The sequence below is a fragment of the Penicillium solitum genome (genome assembly GCF_028829755.1).
Source record: "Penicillium solitum strain IBT 25940 chromosome Unknown utg000001l_segment0_segment0, whole genome shotgun sequence".
In the NCBI taxonomy this organism is placed as follows: Eukaryota; Fungi; Ascomycota; class Eurotiomycetes; order Eurotiales; family Aspergillaceae; genus Penicillium; species Penicillium solitum.
The window spans coordinates 4,619,270-4,635,144 of NW_027072121.1; the positions used below are offsets into that span (position 1 = coordinate 4,619,270).

Here is a 15,875-nt window from a genome sequence, read left to right on the forward strand (position 1 = left end):
AACTCGGAGCATCTACTGACTGCCCGCCACCGAAGCAATAGGTCTCAGATCGACGCAAAGCCTTGGGTCCTTCAGGAGCTCCTTGACGACTTGATGATGCCCGTTGGAATCAGCGTGCCACATTGCACTCTTGCCCGACTTGTCCACAGCATTGAGGTCTGTTCGGGAGTCCTCCAAGATGAGCTTCACGATGTGTAGATATCCGGAGCCAGCGGCCGCTGACAGGGCGCTTTGGCCATCTTTGTTGTTTCGAGAGTTGATGTCCAATCGTTTGCCCTGCTGCAGTAGGAGACCAACCACCTTGGTTCTACCACACTTCACAGCAAGCCAAAGTGGGGAATCCTCACCCGGGCGGACTGCATTGATTTGGATATCGTTTCTTCGAAGCAGTAATTTAACCATGTCAACATTGCCGTCGCGTGCGGCGTGACCGAGAGGTGTCCAACGGAAAGACCCGAGGACGTTTGGATCCAACTCTGGATTTTTGACAAATCGTTCCGCAACCAAATAATTCTGCCTTTCCACTGCATGATACAGAGGTGTTGTAGAACCGCTCTTCCATCCGACAGCATTGAGATCCACACCATCCTCAGCTAGCAGTCGGATGGAGATGTCATCTTGCTTCAGCCGAGTAGACCACCAGAGGGGTGTGTTCCCGTGGCCATCTCTGCAGTTGATATCGACATTCGGGTTGGCTAAAAGCAAATTCACGATAGACTTGTGGTTCCGCTTTGTAGCGACGTGAAGAGCAGTAGACCCTGAATGATCCGGTGCCTGCAGATTGGTGTCTTGCTGTTTAAGAAGCAATTCTACGGCCTCCAAACGGCCCTGATCTACCGCATGATATAATGGAGTGTGTCCGCGCCGATTCGCCGCATTGACATCCGCACCAAATTCGAGTAGCAGCTCTATCATCTGCGTGCGCTCGAAGGAAACGGCCAGACACAGTGGCAGCTCGGCACCGTTGACATCTTTATCGTCCAGGAATGTTGTCGTGGAGTAAAATGCCCTCAGATGCTTTAACAGGAGCCGTGCTATCGAGGTGTTGTTTCGCATAATTGCGCAGTTGAGCGGCGTGACTCCATTGAGATCCGCCGGGAGTGCGTCTCCGCTCTTCAGCAGCAGCTTCACCTCTGCCACATTGCATCTCGAGACGGCATGCCAAAGAGCTGCTTGATTGGAGGAGTCACGAAGCTCGAACTTAGCTGGAATACCCATATTGCTTGTCTAGGCATCATTGTGTCAGTCGTTAGTTGTAAGAAGATCTTCGAATAGAAAGGAGGATTATACCATCATTGTGTCGACAAATTGTAAAAGACTTGAGAAGTAAAGTTCGAAGGTGGGACTGCGAGTGCCGGAAAGGTAAGGAAGGAAATGATGGATATAGGACGGCTTAAATAAGTAGTTCTGTCAGGGCCTATACGATACCCCCAATTGTTTTGCCTCCTTATCGATGCCAGTGATTGCTACCTCCTGGGAGAGCCAATCGAGCTCCTAGGAACGGAAGAGAGAAATCACAGCTTTTTGCTTTTTGTGTATAACAGCATACGTCGTGAAACATCCATAATAGAGAACGATACGATAGTTGCCGATGACCCCTCCAACGATCCTCCAACTATTTGTGCATCGAACGGTCGAATGACCCAATAAGGAGCCGGGATAGACTGTTGAAATCCTTTGTAGGACTTCCCACTCTACATCACCATATCAACATAACCGACTGCCACTCATTCTTGGTTTCTACGACGTCAATCTTTCAGGCTCTACACAATTTTGCAGAATCTTAAAAGGCGACTTTCCTTCTAGGAAGAAGGATATATTTCCTCGGTAGGTGTTGGTACGTTACAGGAATTCCGTCCAGTGAGCCGTCCATTTTTGACATCGAGATAGGAAATGCTCCACGGTCTCTCTAGCTTGTCCACACGCACGCTGGTCCGTGTCTGCCACGTTAATTTGATGGAGATATCCATTGATTCCTGCCATGCCGGTTCGGAGTTGAGCCAGCACATTCGCTTCCTTCTATGATAATCGGTCATACAGCTGCCGGGTGTGTTTGCCTAGGAGTGCTGCATCAACTTGTTTTGCGTGTCTCCCTGCGTTCACCGGCAACTTGTCGCTAGAGATTCCTTGGAGCCGTGCTATATTCAGTGTTGTTGGCTTCATTCTTGGCACACGTTCTTGCGGGAGAGCATCTTCTTTTGTCGCGGCTCTGGCCTGTTCTTTAGCCAGACCCCGCAGTTTATTGTCGTCGCTCGTTGGAATCCACCGAATTTTGGTATGAGTTCCATTTCTCCGTAGCCTTTTCATAACCTGTATAGTTGGCAGACGAATCCCTGGCCTGACCGTTGTCGAGCATTCCTGAGGGTCAATGCCGCCGCTTTCAAGTATTGATTTGTATTACCAAGTTGGGCACGCTTAGGAATACATTGTAGAGTTGTTTGTCGGCCTCGAGTATAGCTGACCTTGTTTCTCATTGCCTCAAAGCCATTTAAAACACGACTCGCCCTTTCCGTGGCGCTTTTTGTACCGACTCGTCTCATCCGATATAGTGTTGAAAATCCACCATCATGCACTTTGTTGTTCTTTTTTTGGTTTGCCTAGCGCGACTAGCGAATACTGCCTACAGTCTGCTGTCAACTAAGATCGATTCAACTGACATTGCTACTCGTGATAGTAACGGGTATCGTTCCGTAGCCTACTTTGTGAACTGGGTACGTGTCATTTGAATACGCCATCACTGGATCAAAACAACTAAACAAACATGGCTAGGGAATCTATGCCCGTGATTTCCACCCTCAAGATATCCCCGCCGAGCGACTGACCCATGTTCTCTACGCATTTGCCAATGCCCAGGACTCCGGCGAGGTGATTATGTCGGATGATTGGTCGGACACTGACAAACACTACTCCACTGATTCCTGGACTGATAGCGGAAGCAATGTCTATGGCTGTGTTAAGCAACTTTTTCTACTCAAGAAGAAGAATCGCAACCTTAAGGTTCTTTTATCGATTGGAGGCTGGACCTATTCTTCCAACCTCAAAAAATCATTTGAGACCGAGGAAGGACGCCAGAATTTTGCTAATAGCTCTATCGAGCTGCTGAAGAATTTGGGTTTTGACGGTATTGATGTAGATTTTGAAGTGAGTATAGTCCCTTGTCTCTCGCTGTTTGATGCTGATACTGGATAGTACCCTGCTAATGATAAAGAAGCGGGCCAATTTATAGATATACTAAGGCGTCTTCGCGAGGCAAGTTTTCGCTTATATTTTGCCGGCTCTGCTAAGTCTTTCAGGCGCTTGATTTATACAGTTCAACTAATAATGACGGCTATCATTTCTTGCTCACCGCTGCATCGCCTGCTGGTACGTGCATTCCTCTGAAATGACTCAAATAAGCCAGCTAACCCGGATTCTAGGCCCCGCCAATTACCACAAAGAGCATCTCGCTCGGATGGATCAGTATCTCGATTTCTGGAACCTGATGGCCTATGATTATGCAGGAAGCTGGGACACCGTTGCTGGACACAATGCCAACCTCCACCCATCCAACGACAACCCAGGAAGCACTCCCTTCAACACGGACCAAGCAATCAATTATTACATCTCGCACGGAGTGGCCTCGCACAAGATTGTCATGGGTATGCCTCTGTACGGCCGGGCTTTCAGTGACACCAATGGTCCTGGCCAAGCTTACAATGGCGTAGGAGCTGGTAGCTGGGAGAATGGTGTTTGGGATTATAAGGCTCTGCCCCAGCCCTGCTGTGCGGTAACCAACCTCGATGAGGCAGCTGCTAGCTACTGTTATAACTCAAAATCACGGTTATTCATCAGTTATGATACCACCGAGATTGCGCGTAAGAAGGGTGAGTACATCAAGTCCAACGGCCTTGGTGGGGGTATGTGGTGGGAGCTCAGCGGTGACAAACAAGGCGATGACAGTTTGATTGCCACGGTATGCCTCACTCATTCATGACATATAATTATCCAGCTGACTTGGGGAATTTTTCAGGTTGTGGATACCGTTGGAGGCACTAGCGCTTTAGAGAAAAGCGGGAATCAGCTGAGCTACCCTGCCTCCAAATATGACAACTTGAGGGCTGGCTTCTAATCATTTTGCTGTTTTTGTTGGTATGTATTCCGGCATAGAGGACATACTTCTGGGTATATTTGAGCACATGCGGCCGTTCACGGTTTAGGCTGGACTGAATCTTTTATGTGATATAAAAAGCGCCTGAGTCTGATTATTGCAAATGTCGTGACGGAGACACTTATTGAAACTTTTCAAAGACCTGCCGCATGTGTTTTGATCGCTCAAAATTTCCATCCTTAGATAAATGAGAGCCTGAAAACTATGATTCATGTTGCAAGAACATGCGCCATCTTGCTTTCTCGTGATAATTTCTGAAGCCAACGATAACGGGCGTTGGATTGAGGAGGACAATTAAAACAGTAGCGAGCATAACTAGCGAGAGCGCTTGGTGTGCATGAGAAAGAAGCTTATCAAGATTGAAAAGAAAGAGAGCGTTGATGACGGCAGCGTTCAAAAAGCGGAGCGCGTAGTACCGAAAGGATAGCTGAGAACGAGGGAAGCGTTGGAACGAAGTACATTTGAACACAAGCGTTAAGTGAGAACGGTTAAGTGAGAACGTTAATCAAAGCACGTTGAAAAAACGCATGTTTAAACTCAACCGTTAAATTGAAAAGGTTTGTGCGACATTGTCCTTGTTTCCAGTCGGCACATTGGTAGCATGACAGAGTGCATCATTCTCATTACCCCATCGGCACTGGTCACTCCTTCACCAATTACACATGACAGAGTACCTCGAGCCATTCCACGGCCTCGTCGACAGAAGCCAACGAGGGTTGTTCACCATCCCGTGCATCTGTTTTGAAGAAGAATGGTCAAAATATATACATATTGAAACGATGCACAATGCTTGCCGGATTGACCTACTCGGTTTTGAATACTCTAAATTATCCTTGTCTTGATTGAGATCCTGAGTGGACATTATCTCTGGAGATGGGGCAGTTGGCCTCCGCGCACGGTCGCATTCGAACGCGGGTCCAAGGGTACCAGCCGCCGGCATGGCTTGCGATGTGGTTGAGGCAAGGGCTGGCTACATCAAGGGGATTTTCGCCACATTCATCAATCTAGGATACCACCCGAAACGATGGCGGAGCGCGAAGATTGTGGTGCTACGGAAACCCAAGAAACCAGACTACTCGGTCCCTGGGGCCTATCACCCGATCTCACTCCTGAACACGCTGGGAAAACTGCTTGAATCGGTGATGGCGCGACGACTGTCGTATCTCTCTGAAAAACACGGTCTGCTACCGGACACCCAATTTGGAGGCCGACCAGCCAGAACCACCGAACAGGCCCTTTTGGTCCTCTCCAACGCGATTGACCGGGCGTGGTACAAACACAAAGTGGTGACGCTAGTGGCATTCGACTTGAAAGCACCTTTCAACGGAGTCAACAAAGTAAGCCTAGACGCCTGCCTGCGGGCAAGGAGAATCCCAACCGTGACTAAAAGATGGATTGCGAGTTTCATGAGCGACCGCTACGCTAGCATAGGATTTGATGACTTCCGCACCGAGACCACAGCACTGCTGAACGCGGGACTCGCACAGGGCTCGCCTCTGTCCCCTATTCTGTTCACATTCTTCAACTCCGACCTAGTCGACCAACCGGTCAACTCCCACGGCGGCGCATCCGCCTTTATCGATGACTAATTCCGCAGGCGAGTTTGCGAGGGTTCGGGGTAAATGATTTACACACAAACACACACACACACACACACTCCATATTATTGAGCTTATCAGAGCGAAAATGTCGGGACGGGCCGAGACACGAACCCCTGAACCGCCCGACCGCATCGAACACGAAAATTCTCCACCGCCATTGTTGAGACCGAGACGCTCCACCCGCCTAACAATCATGCCCAGGAGCAAGAACTCGATATCGAGCAAAGCAAGGCGCGTTCCACACAGAAGAAGAGGACCCAGGGCAACCTAGTAGCCCAACATAAAGTGATAACATCGGAATCATCAACAGAGAGGGAGGACCCGAACGCCTCGGAACTGTTGAAGGAACTTGTGGAAGGGTTGAATTCCAGAGTGCATATTGGCCCTTGGCATGGACATGATCATCATTGATCAATTTCGGCTTGCCCTTGTATATTTTCTAGAGATATCTCAATCATTTTCAGGTTTAAATATCTTCATCCCCGGATAGACCAGAATGAAAAGCATTGCTGGTTGAAAGCCAACAGTTAAGCTGTTTAACCCAGACATAGAGCACATCTTCGAAGTGTAGAAAGAAAATATAAAAGCAAAGTAAAGGCCGGTTGACACATCAAGATGGCACAATGGATGGGAAAGCTACGAGCCCATTTTGAAGGCCCCAACAATACAACAATTCATCAAACACTGAGGTATGGCTATGCTAGAACGGGAAGGTGAAAACTAGTCGCCTTTATAGGGGCTTTGGAGACATGATAACAATCAGTTACCCTCTGCTTTTTGAGGGCCAACAAATTATGTAGTGTGGTGCCGCATGGCGGTTCGCTAATTCTGCGGCATATATTCTGATGATATAAAAAGCATAGAGCAAAGCAACTTTCACCGCATCTATTTAGTTATTCTATCAATACTTTGTGGAACTTGTACGCGACGAGCATCGTGTTTCGAATACAAGAGTCTGTAAAGTGATGCTAATTTTCCCCATACCTATACATTTTTTGACCGCACATCGGTCCAATTTCGATACTAATCCTTGCCCAGCAACTATTAAACACCTACGTAGAGAGATAGCCAAAGTGTGATGCAATATTGAAATAAAAGAATAGATAACCTCCTACGAGTCAACTTATCAAGCTCAATTAGTATATTGTGAAAACCAAGCTAAGATCTTATTGTTTAGACCGTTCTATCTCTACTATATCTGATACTATTGACAGATCGATTGAGTATATAATCCCGAAGAAATACTCTCCTATAATTATCGTAGATCCCTTCTCACACAATAACACCATTCCCCCTATATCCTCGGCGAATGACTACGTTAAGGTCTTCTAAATATACTCTGGCATATAATAGTGGCCTTAGGAAAGTTTTGTCTGTTACTTCTTTTAACGGCGAGCTTAATCTATCTCGCTATGGTTTTTACCGGATATATATTATCGTCCTCTCCGTCGGGGTTCTATTTTATAAAAGTAAGTTACGACGCCGCTTTTTCTAACAGCTAACTTATTTAGGGAGCTAAGTGAACTTAACCAATTTTCTAGAGATCAGTTAACTCTATCTACGCCGGTTACTTAGCGTCGTAGGTATAGACGTATCTAGCGTCATAACTAAAGCCTCTAATATAAGTAATAGTATAACAAAAATAACTATAAGTAATATAGTATAAGCCTCCAATACAGTATATAGTATAGCCGATAAGGTCGGCGACTATCTTTATACACTATCGGAAGATCTTAAATTACGTCTCCCCGTATATTATACTGTTAGCCTCTAGGGTTACTATTAGGGAGAAAATAGTACCGGGACTTTTATAAATTGCTCTAAGCTAAGTACTTCCTTTTCGTTTGACCTATTAGGGATATTCGGCTTAGCGTCCTCAGAAATTAACGATATCCTACTAAAAGACGACAATAAAGCGCTTACCGGTTATTATAATATTTTACGCTAGATAACCACAGCTTATATCATAGGCTTTGCTTTTACTGTAGCTGCGATTACTATTCAAGCTCTCTTAGTAATGTTTTCTAAAGGGGGGAAGTGTTTCTAGTCGCCTCTTTACTTATAAGTATTAACTTTGATATCTTTGAAACAGTGTGTGCTCACCTACGAGGAAGCTAGGATGGCTTTTCATCACTAGTACATCTATTGGCGTGACGGTGATATATAGCTTGATGACAGGCAGTATCCAGAGCCTATTGCAGCCATTGGGTGCCCATGCTAGTCTTGGGCCCCAAACTTTCACCGCAGCATGGCTTGCTGTCATGTTTTCCATCGCTACTCTACTGATATGGCTGGTTGAGTCATATTGCTGCTGCTTTTGACTGCAAGCAGGGATGTCAATGGAAAGGCAGTGAATGGCTCACGCATGGCCCGAGAACTATTCAGGCCCCTATAACAAAGAGCCGCGGTGGTCAGGGGAGAACATAAGGGTAGCTTAGTAGGGAGGTCTCGTAATTTGATTGATTTGGTCTGCTTTATTATCTCATGATCGATCAGACACGAACAATTACAGTAGTAGTAGTAGTAGTGTTCATTTACACTGACCCCTCGCAAAGCGATATGCAGTATACGACAACTGTATATCCGAGTATGTATGTATATGTAGAGTGATCCACTTTCTGACATGAACTTAGAGCCTCGTCACGGCCTACCCTGGCCCATTGCCGCTTCCGCTATTAGGCTGCCTTTGTGGCGCACGACTGCGAAACCTCTATGACGCCTCGGCGAAGTCCAATACGGCCTAAACCGTCTTCGCCCTCAAGACGATGTCTAGATTACCTCTCTCACCTTCGGTTGAGCCTCCTAGCAGGCTCGACACGCTGCTCAAAGCGTCCCTAACACTTCTTCTTAAATCAATCCGCAAGTCTCATAGTTTTGGACATTCCAGCAGCACGTGGCTGACCGTCTCCTATACGCCGCACTCGCATCGATTATCGTCCCGGAAGCCAAATTTCTTGGCGTAAGTGGATAACCAGCTGTGGCCCGTACGCAGCTAAGTGAGTAGGTATACTCGGTTCCTAGGCAAGCCTCCGTATATCTTCCTGGTATACCTCGCTGGTAGCGCGCCGTCCACCTTCTAGAGGTGTACGCTTTTAGTGCTTAACTTCCACTCTTACTCCTACTAAGCACGGATCTTACTACGGAGAAAGGCGTTCTCTCTCGTTAGCAGCGGCCGGAAAGGATAGGGTTTACCCGGTTATACGGCTTCTTTAGCGAGTCGATCCGCGGTCTCGTTCCCGACATTTCTACAATATCCCGGTATCTATTAGAGTCGGAGGAATATATACTTTGCTTAGACCTCGGTAGCTACTTAGAGGATTACATGGATAATACGTTACCCCGATCTATTTCTCATATTCTGGATTGCTTGTAACGCGGATCTACTGTCGTATAGGATTGTTGCTGTTATGTGTATATGGTCTCCGACGCTTACCCGTTGGTAAGCCAACTTGAATACCGTACTGACCGCGTAGAAGATGCCTATAAGTTCCGCTACGTAGACTAACTACCGTTCTATCGACCCCACCTATACCTATTAGGACTCCGCCACCTCGGTATTATCGTTAAGAGCGACGATAACGGCTCCTAGATGACCCTCGCGCCCGGAGGCGTCCGAGTAGACGACGATATCTAACGTATTCTTTACGGATACCGCCCTTTCTCTCGCTATCTCTCGGTCGGGTTCAAGCTTAATCTCTATAAAGGCGTCCGGACGCCACGAAGGCAACGGGTGTAGGTCAATCATTTCCAGCTTATTAAGCCTATCAACGTCTATAGTCTTCAGCGCTTCTACTAACGGGAAGCGAGCATATGATCTAACATTGTTTCTACGGTTCTAGGCTCTAAACAAAGCACTCCAAATAGGATGGTCGCGGGGTAGAGTGTACAGTCTTACAATCGTACGCTACGCTCGGTGGCGAAGGCGAAGGTATGTGGGAAGTATATAAGCTTCTATCTCTAGGGTCGCGGTTACTACCGTCCTGAACGCCGACAGGATTCTGATTAGCACGTTTCTCTAAACTATGTTCAAGTATCGGATGTGAACTTTGTCCCTAAGCGGGTCATTCCAAACCGTCGATACGTAGTCCACTATGGGCGCGACACATGCCTAGTAGAGCTGTCGCATCTGCTCTGGGCGCAAGTGTCGTAGTCCACTTAAGGCGATTGCCGTTTTGGTGGCGCGCTTGATAGCCTGCTGGACATGCTCCTTCCAGTGAAGTCGCTGGTCGAACACCACCCCCAGTAACTTGGCTGTAGGCGATGGCTTGACTTCGGTTCCATCGAAGACTAACCAACTGCATCGTACTAAATAGGTTTTACTGTACTAGCATAATAATGAGGCTGTTTAGATTGGCGTGTGATACCCCTAGCCTTATCGCGTCGTCGGAGACGGCAAGTCAGATAATCCGGCTTCTTGTGCCCCACCTTGCAGGCTGCTGGTTGGTTCTGCTGCTGCGCAATCACAACTCAGTCACCAATAAGACGCAGTACCTCCTGCAGTTCGGACATCCTTGTATATACAATGATTCGTTAGCTTACCTCCTTTGCTGATGCGGGCGGGCGCTTAGGCCGCCCACCCCATCTCCCCTATCATTGCTCCAACACCACCGAAGAATGCCATACCTAGGTAGGGCTTCTGACTGCTTTATTAGTGGTTGAACAATTCCCGCGTTATCGACATCCTCGAGGAGTATAATGCAGCGACTTTGAAGCTCCTGGAAAAAGTTTAGACAGACTGTCTTTATCGATTTTGGATGTATTCAGGCTGATGGTATAGATATCCAAACAAAAGTGGCCAGCAATCACAAAACACATGCTGCACTTTCCCGTTCCGGGGGCCCCATGAAACAAATATCCTCGACGGTACGCTTTCCCGCATGACCTGTACCAGCCTTTTGTTTTTGGGCTCAGAAAGCTTTCAATATCAGCAAGAATCTCGGTTTTCGTATTTGGAGCGAGAGCCAAATTTGAAAGCAGACGTGTAGGCTTTGAGGAGCTCAACGCCCAACGGAGCATATTTTGCAACTTCAGGCCACGATAAATTGCGACTCGATTGCCCTTGCGTTTGAGATATGCTTCCTGCACTTCTTCCAACAACACAATCAATATTCGCTTTTCCCGAGCAAACAGGGTTGTAGTCTCAGCGTCCATAAGCCAAATGTTGCTGGGACTAGGACGAGGATTGCGATAGAGGCCAATTATATGGCCTCGATAATGGAAGACATGGAGCTGACTTTGCCCAGGGGTGTAGCTAATAAGGTGGAATCTACTCTTCTTTCTCTGGCTCTGCCAGAACAATCTCTTGTCTTTTTCAAACCTCGGTTGCTCCTCAGCAGAGTCTTCGTCATTGCTTTCTCCATCCGTGTCATCTTCTTTCCAAGGAGGGGTAAATTTCGACTTGTTGCGGCAATGGACTTCCGGCACTTCTTCAATTCGTCATTTTCCGATGCCCATTTGATCAGAGCATCGTGAAGCGAGATTTTGTGTGTGATCTCGATGGATGCGGCAAAATCCAAAATTAACTTTTGCAAATTGTCATAAAGTTGTGGAACTGCGAACTTCAAATAGGCGGATAGCAAAATAAAATTAAGATTGTAACTGGAGAAAGTTGACACATCAAAGCGAGAGTACAGAAACAGGAGTCGAGTGAAAAGAGATAAACCGGGAATCAGTGTCTCAAGCGCTGCTGGCAGCATTTCACACAGAGTTTCGCTTGAAGGGGCGGCCATGATTTTCGGGGGAACGAACGGTTCGCTACCAATAACATGAGGACAGGTCAATACCTTTATACTGTCTTCTCGGATCGAAAAAGAAATTTCTGGTTGCTTTAACAGTTATCAGAAGGTTCACTGCATCCCCACTTTCATTAGACGATTTTGTCGGTGTTTCAGGCTACCGACTATAGAAAATGTAAGAGCCAACGCTATGCCGATAAAAAGGAATGTACATATAGCTAGGCCTCGCCAAACGCGGGTTCGGGGCGGGTTTTCATTTGTCCAACCCGCCCACGGGTAACCTATCGCGGGTTTTGTATTTTACAAACCCGCCCGTAGGTTTTTGGAAAATCTTCGTAGGTACCCAAATTACCCGTTTATACCTATCAAAATATATAACTAATACATAATATATAATTAGTCAGTCTGTATATTTTTAGTAATTTATTTTGGTACCGATTTAATATAGGAAATACAATCTGATAAGATATAATATCTACCCCCAAATATATATATTAATAACGGACAATAGCTATACTATATTTTGGGCCGATTGTCTACTACCCTATATTTTCGGATACTATAACCGGATACCTCAAATTTAAGTAGGTCCTAGTTATATAAGTATCTTCTATATTAGAATTATCACCCGATCGAGATAAGAAAGCTTGTGACGATCGGGACTGGACCGTACTTTCTGCCGTAACTAGCCGCCCTGACTTTAGAGTTTTCTGCCAGATGTTTCCGACTTGTAGATGTTTGACATGTTTGTACGAAGAGACAGGACGAGGATCTACAAAGGTCCTGTCGCACACGTTTCCTCTCTTCTTCTTCTTTTCCTTCTTTGTACTTAGTATTTTCGTTTAAATGCACTCTTTACTTTGAAGAATTGGCTGGTAACATAATACTAAGTACCATTCTCATTTCCAACAAAGCAGTACGACTGTACAGACCATCATCCTGATTGGTCTCGGTCACGCTTTACCCCACTCTCCGTTCCTTGGCACCGTACAGCCAAGACTCGAACCGAACCTAAACTGAAATCCGACCAATCAAGATGGTCGGACCGAAACGAAACCCACCCGCGAACCGCGGCAAGCAACCCGTTGTTGTGCCTGATGAAGAAGATAGCAATGAGCAGGATGTGACTGCTCACGATCCGAATACCCCGAGTCCCGAGACACTGAGACCAGTTGGTACTGGTGGACTTGATGAAGAAAATGATGCTGAAGAAGGGTCCTCTATGCGTGAACGATTGCATAAGACCCCAACAAAGGAGCGATTCCATGAACTCGCAAAAGAATACCAGAAGCTGAAGGAGAGAATTCGCGAACTCGAAGACGAGGTCACTGTCCTTCACACCGAAAAAATTGAGACCGACATTGTCATCGAGTCACTTAGTCAGGAGCGCGACGAAGCTATCGCTCACCGGGATATCGCAATCCGTGAGAGAGGTGACCTTGCCTACCGTTTTGTCAACCTCCAAACTCAGAGCAGTTCCGGCACACCGATTGTGGAAGCCGTTACTACTCGGAAGACTACGAAGATGCCAGATGCTCCAATGCTCAATGATGGCAAGGAAGTCCGATTCGAGACCTGGGAGACCGTGATACGACAGAAGCTCGAAGCAAATGCTGATCACTACCCGTTGCCTGTGCACCGTAAGCTCTATGTGCAGAGCCGTTGTGAAGGGAAGGCTCAGCTGCATATCGCACCCCGAATGAGTTCCGACTCAAGCAACCCGTATATGGACGCCGAAGACATGATTGTCCACCTGAAGACCGTTTTTGCGAATCCGAATCGACGCGCTGAAGCCTACACCGCATACCACAAACTGATGATGAAACCGAAGGACAACTTTACCGACTTCCTTGCTGAGTTTATGCAGCTTGCTGAAGAGGCTGCCGTGATTGAAGAGAACCGTAAGCGTGATCTGTACTCGAAACTGCCATACCTACTCCAAAGCCAGGTGATGTGGGCGGTCAACCATGACACCATGACATTCGAATCTTTCTCCAAGACCTGCCAGAGTATGTCTCATGAGATCAACCTCCAGCAGGAGGCAAAGACTACTTCCCGTACGCGAGCTACAGCCATCCTTGGCAGTAGTGCAGGAACAGGAACAACCACGAAGTCGACATACACTCCTCGTATGAAGCACGAAGAAAGTTCTAACCCCGGTAGACTTTCAAATTCCGAACGAGATACCTTGATGAGAGAAGGTCGATGCTTCAGCTGCAAGGAACAAGGACATATAACCCGTGAATGTCCGAAGAAGAAGCCAACTGGCATTATTGCTACAGTTCACCCATCTCCCCGCATCATTGAACTTGACGACAATGAAGATAACAACCAGGGAAAAGTCAATGCCTAGGCCAAGTCTCCTGCCTAGGTAGACAGAAGGTATCACTGTACTCGCTGGATTTACACAAATTGATTGGCGGTCCTAGAGATAGTTTAGTTTTCAATACTAGACTAATGCACAATGGACGCTCTTTTTCTATTTCAGCACTGGGTGATACTGGAGCAGATGGATACGTGTTCTTGAACCGAGGATTAAGTGTACTCCTCGGTAAACGATTCGGATTAAAAGCAGAAAGCATAGGACAGGAATGTCCTGTTCGAGGATTCGACGGAAAGCTTAGCAAGCCGATAACGCACGTTACTTTCCTTACAATGTGTGTGGATGGCAGGGTACAGCAGCAAGTTCCGATGCTAATCGCTGATCTCGGAAAATACGACATGATTCTCGGAAGAAAATGGTTTGCAGATCACGACATCTTACTAGACTGCCGTCGATACCGAATGATCTGGCCAGATAAGAAGACGCTCTTTGACGATATATCGAGCAAGATGGCAGTACCGACGCCTACCGCTATCCTCCGGAAACCGGAGCCGAACCCTGATCATCAAGCTGATACTAACCGACGAGACCGTCTTTTCGGACGAAAAGAATCAAAGACGAAGGACGGTCATAGGCATACACGGGAGCACCAGCACGGGCACTGGCAGATCGAGGAACAAAGAAAAATGAGCCGGAACCTGAAAGATGAAAGTAAGACGATGACTTCGAAGATTCGGCGGCCTGAGGAGGCACTGCCAACAATTGACATCAGTGCTATTAGCGGAGCAGGATTCAACCGGTTGTATAAGCGTGGGAAGGTTGACAAAGGGACCGAAACCTTCTCTACCTCGCTTTATGAGATTGACCATATCATTAACATCAAGGTCTCTCAGATCCAGGACATAGAGATCGAGCAGATCAAGAAGACATTGCCAAAAGAGTATCATGAGCTTACAGAAGTCTTCTCGAAGAAGAAGTCAGACGAATTGCCACCTTATAGGCCTAGAGTCGATCATGACATTATGCTTAAAGCAGAAGCGCAGCCTGGATACTGTCCCCTCTACAAGCTGTCACTAGAGGAATTAAAGGCAGCAAAGAAGTACATTCTTAAGAATTTACAGAAGGGTTTCATTGTTCCAAGTTCTTCTCCATATGCCTCGCCGATCCTGATGGCGAAGAAGCCAGGCGGAGGATTGCGTTTCTGTGTCGATTTCAGAAGGTTGAATGCAATCACAAAAAAAGACTATTACCCCCTGCCGCTGATTGATGAAGTGATCCAACAAACAAGCAAAGCGAAGATCTACACGAAGCTTGATATCCAGCAAGGATTCCACCGGATCCGATTGACCCCTAAAGCCGAAGATCTCACTACATTCCGCACACGATACGGATCCTTCAAATACAGAGTGACACCGTTTGGACTAACGAATGGTCCCGCAACATTCCAGAGATTTATGAACGATATACTCCGAGAGTGTCTAGATGAATACGCAGTTGCTTTCGTAGACGACATCTTGATCTACAGCGAGAATATCGAGGATCATGAGCGACAAGTCAAGGAAGTGCTCCGTCGACTACAGGAAGCAGGACTACAGGTCGCTTTACCGAAATCTGAGTTCTCAGTCAAAAAGACCAAGTTTCTAGGTTTTATTGTGAGCACCGATGGCATTACTGTGGATCCAGCAAAGATCGAAGTGATACAGTCATGGTCAGCGCCAACTACAGTAAAAGGGGTGCAGTCATTCCTTGGATTCTGCAACTTCTACCGACGGTTTATTAAAGCATACAGTATGATCTCGAAGCCATTACATCGACTGACAAGACAGGACGTTCACTTTGAGTGGTCAATACAGTGTGAGGAAGCTTTCCTACGTCTAAAGCAGAATCTGATTAATGCACCGATTCTCCGACATTACGACCCAGTTCGGAGGACTAGAGTTAAGACGGACGCATCAGATGGAGTTCTCGGAGCAGTACTTACCCAGTACCACGAACAAGATGATTTCTGGCATCCGGTAGCGTTCTACTCGAAGACAATGCAGCAAGCCGAATTGAATTACGAAGTCCGA

At 46.8% G+C, this 15,875-nt stretch overlaps 3 protein-coding genes across 3 annotated transcripts; 1 reads left to right on the forward strand and 2 right to left on the reverse strand.

Annotated features, from left to right (window-relative positions):
• Window positions 1-12: 12 nt before the first annotated feature.
• N7455_001736 (ankyrin repeat domain-containing protein) lies at window positions 13-1,218 on the reverse strand (the record flags this gene model as incomplete). The annotated part of the gene is made up of 1 exon (XM_065604119.1): window positions 13-1,218. The coding sequence occupies one exon, from the start codon at window positions 1,216-1,218 to the stop codon at window positions 13-15; it is 1,206 nt and encodes a 401-aa protein (XP_065462610.1).
• A 1,349-nt stretch (window positions 1,219-2,567) lies between these two features.
• Window positions 2,568-4,108, forward strand: N7455_001737 (glycoside hydrolase family 18 protein; the record flags this gene model as incomplete). The annotated part of the gene is made up of 5 exons (XM_065604120.1): window positions 2,568-2,711; window positions 2,770-3,141; window positions 3,190-3,363; window positions 3,401-3,952; window positions 4,010-4,108. 5 exons carry the CDS (start codon window positions 2,568-2,570, stop codon window positions 4,106-4,108), a joined length of 1,341 nt encoding a protein of 446 aa, XP_065462611.1.
• A 6,107-nt stretch (window positions 4,109-10,215) lies between these two features.
• On the reverse strand, window positions 10,216-11,477 carry N7455_001738 (uncharacterized protein; the record flags this gene model as incomplete). Its single annotated transcript, XM_065604121.1, is given in 4 exon segments — window positions 10,216-10,258; window positions 10,288-10,483; window positions 10,611-11,054; window positions 11,066-11,477. 4 exon segments carry the CDS (start codon window positions 11,475-11,477, stop codon window positions 10,216-10,218), a joined length of 1,095 nt encoding a protein of 364 aa, XP_065462612.1.
• Window positions 11,478-15,875: the final 4,398 nt, after the last annotated feature.